Source organism: Sitodiplosis mosellana, unplaced genomic scaffold, assembly GCF_009176505.1.
Source record: "Sitodiplosis mosellana isolate CC-2019 unplaced genomic scaffold, AAFC_SMos_1.0 Smas_scaffold_5745, whole genome shotgun sequence".
NCBI classification, from domain to species: domain Eukaryota; kingdom Metazoa; phylum Arthropoda; class Insecta; order Diptera; family Cecidomyiidae; genus Sitodiplosis; species Sitodiplosis mosellana.
In genome coordinates, this window is record NW_022600987.1 from 1 (window position 1) to 3,393 (window position 3,393).

Below are 3,393 nucleotides of genomic sequence, written 5' to 3' on the forward strand. Positions count from 1 at the left end.
AATTGCAAGCAGTCAAGCAAAACGACCAAGAAATCAAAAACAAAACGAAAATCGAAATCAAAAAAGCAAAAGAAACAAAGAAAAACTAAGAAAAAATGCAAAACGGGTTGTTCGACTAACAGAACAAAGAGAATAAAATATCAAGTCTTCCCAGCACGAAAGACAAAGGGGTGATACAAAAACAGAGTATGAGAGTTTAAACGTGCTTCAGGTCTGGAATCGAAGGAAATAGCAAAGAAAAAGTATGGAATGATTTGATTTATACAGCCTTGAATTCATATTATTATTACACATCAGTCATATCAATATTTTCAAATGAAATTTTCTGTTTTTGTCCAAAAATTAAAATAAATTTGCACAATAAAAATATTTTGTGGGTCATTTATAAACTCGTTCATAGTCAAATAATTTTCCGGTAAGCAAATATGAAAAATGCACTACATTCAGCATCAAACTTGAACTAAAATCGACCAAAGTTAGAAGATTTTGAGGCGTCAACAAGTATGTATTGAACTCAAAGCGCCAAAAAATTTAGTTTTAGTAGTAATTGTTTTGGCACAACGCAGGGTGTTTCAAAAATGTGAGTACATTACATTCAAGAACAAATTGATTCAAATTTTGTTTCATTAATTTGAATTGCTAATTTAGTTGTTATTGAATTATGTGTGCCGTGAAGTTGCGGTTTTCTCAAATCTGAAATAATATACATAGAAAAAAAACGTAGAGAAAACCGATTTCATCGACACAAATTCAAATAAATAAGCAAACACATGTGTGCATGGAAACGAAACGAAATCGAAACCAAGTCAATTTGCGAAGTACAGCCAAAAAGTCAATGTTTGAACAGTTGTCCATTTGCTCATCTCAAGTGATGATACGTGATTTAAATGAATGCAGTCTAGAACTTGAAAATGGGATCTCAATTAAGACACATTTTAAGTGAGTGAAAATGAAAACACCAAATAAGTACCAGCACATTCGAGAGTGCACAAAAGTCTGGTTTGTTGCAGTTCAACGTAAGTTAAAGATGTCAATCGGACAAACCGTTCGGACATCATTTATATATTTCGGACAAGTGATGCCCATTACACCTACATTTGACACCTTTACTGTGAATCAGCCTGGGCACATCGCATTGCCAAATATTTGATATGTGAAATAGAAACTGTAAATGAATAATTTTATTTGCATTTTTCGAAGAAAAAAATGGGAAAGTTCAAGTATATTTATTTGAAATAAAACAAATTTCGAGACTGCAATTTGATATATAAAAGGGCTTGTGTTGTACGGACGGACATTCATCAGTGAGTAAAGTGAATTGAGTGGAAAAAATGCGGTTTAATACGATTTCAGTGCTGTTGGGTAAAATAAATTACGATACAATCAAACTTTTGTTCAGGTATAAATTAAATATTTGGTAATATTGAAGAAATTGTGTGTTCTTTTGACTTACCTAGGTGTGGTTGTAGTGTCTTCTCTAGCAGCAGCACAAACGGTGACTGTACGTAGATTTCCATTTCCTTTGGGCGCAAACTGAAAATAGATTTTCAACAAATTTAATTGTTTTTTTTTATCAGCCTGTTGACGGCAATGCGGGGGGTTACTGTTCGTTGCCTGTGTGCCCAAATCAATCGAGTGTGATGTGCAATATTCCAAATGTAAGTCAATTATTTTTCATAAATTTTTAATGGTTTTTTCTTTTCTATTTCAAAGTGTTCCTTTTCGTTTCATTCTTTGACAATGTGAACATTCTTCATGATAAAAAGTCAACGAAATTCGAATGACTATGTACATCGAATCCGAACATTTTTGAAAATAAATCGTATAGATTTTTTGTGTCGTTTTTTATCCCGTTTATTATTTATGTTATTTTTTAGGCCTTTTCACCGAACTGTACTAATCCAGCACTTGTGGCTACGACGGATACCACCAGAGCACTTATATTGGATACTATAAATAGATTACGAAGTGTAGCCGCTTTGGGTCAATTGACTGGTGTTATGGCCAATAGACCCGCTACACGAATGGCAACAATGGTCAGTGAAAATCGAAGAAAAATTGATTTTACTCCAAAATCGATCACAAATATCTGGCTTATCGAAAGAGGCCCCAAAAACCTATAATTTAGTACCTATATATAGCTTCACATCTTATTCGTACATTTTAGTCCAAATTCGACGCTCTTTTATCAAAAATGGGCTATCCATCCAGTTCATCCGATACGTTCATATATTTTTTGGCAAGCAAAATCACAACAATACATTTCAATTAGGGTATTTTTTCTATTTCTAGGTTTGGAATCCCGAATTCGAAATGGAGGCACAAAGAAATGTATTAAAATGTTCACTTGAACACGATATATGCCATAATACACAAAATTTCCTATTTGCTGGTCAAAATACTGGACTTACATGTAGTGATCCTCCGCTTTCAATACCAGATGCTATACGAGCAATCATTACAGACTGGTGGAATGAGAATCAAAGGATCACTTCAATAGCTGCTAATAATGATTTCTCAACCGCTCGAGGAAATGGCGATATTTCACATTTTACACTATTAGCCACAGAAAATGCCTTTTGCATAGGATGTGGCATACTTACAACTTCCTTCGGAAATGTCGGCAATTGTGTTCATATGCATTGTGATACTGCTAGAGATAACTTTGATGGTCAACCAATTTATGCCGTTGGAACGACTGGTAGTGGATGCCAAACACAAAGCACTCAATTTCCTGGTTTATGTGACACAAGCCAAAACTATTGGAATGATGTCAGTACTGGTGGTGTCCCATTCTTCAATAGCAATAACAATGGCACTGTTAATTCGGCTGTTCAGCAATTTCTCGCCAATGGACGTATTCTATTTGGCTCATCTGGTGCAGCAGCAACTGGCGCGACAGCTGCGCCAGCTGCGACAGCTGCGCCAGCTGCGACAACTGCGACAGCTGCGCCAGCTGCGACAGCTGCGCCAGCTGCGACAGCTGCGCCAGCTGCGACAGCTGCGACAGCTGCGACAACTGAGCCAGCTGCGACAGCTGCGCCAGCTGCGACTCAGACTAGCACGGTAGCTGCGACTCAGACTAGCATTGCTTTGACCACCAGTGGTTCTGGTTCTGCTGGTTCTGGTTCTGCTGGTTCTGGTTCTGCTGGTTCTGGTTCTGCTGGTTCTGGTTCTGCTGGTTCTGGTTCTGCTGGTTCTGGACAAAATAACAATGGAGCCACTCAAACAGGGGTTCCGGATCTTTTGGGTTTTCTTTTAGTTTGCAAGGATCAGAAAAATTGTAAGCATTCAAGTAAATCGGATACAGATACAGATACGGATACGGATACGGATACAGATACATATACAGATACAGATACAGATACAGATACAGATACAGATACAGATACA

General features: G+C 37.1%; 1 protein-coding gene across 1 annotated transcript; it reads left to right on the forward strand.

Moving 5' to 3' along the window:
- Positions 1 to 918: 918 nt before the first annotated feature.
- LOC129572923 (tabinhibitin 2-like) lies at positions 919 to 3,390 on the forward strand (the record flags this gene model as incomplete). Its single annotated transcript, XM_055453040.1, has 5 exons — positions 919 to 1,362; positions 1,458 to 1,501; positions 1,578 to 1,658; positions 1,878 to 2,036; positions 2,293 to 3,390. Coding segments are annotated over exons 1-5 (1,413 nt in total), but the record flags the coding sequence as incomplete, so codon positions are not given.
- Between the last annotated feature and the right edge of the window lie 3 nt (positions 3,391 to 3,393).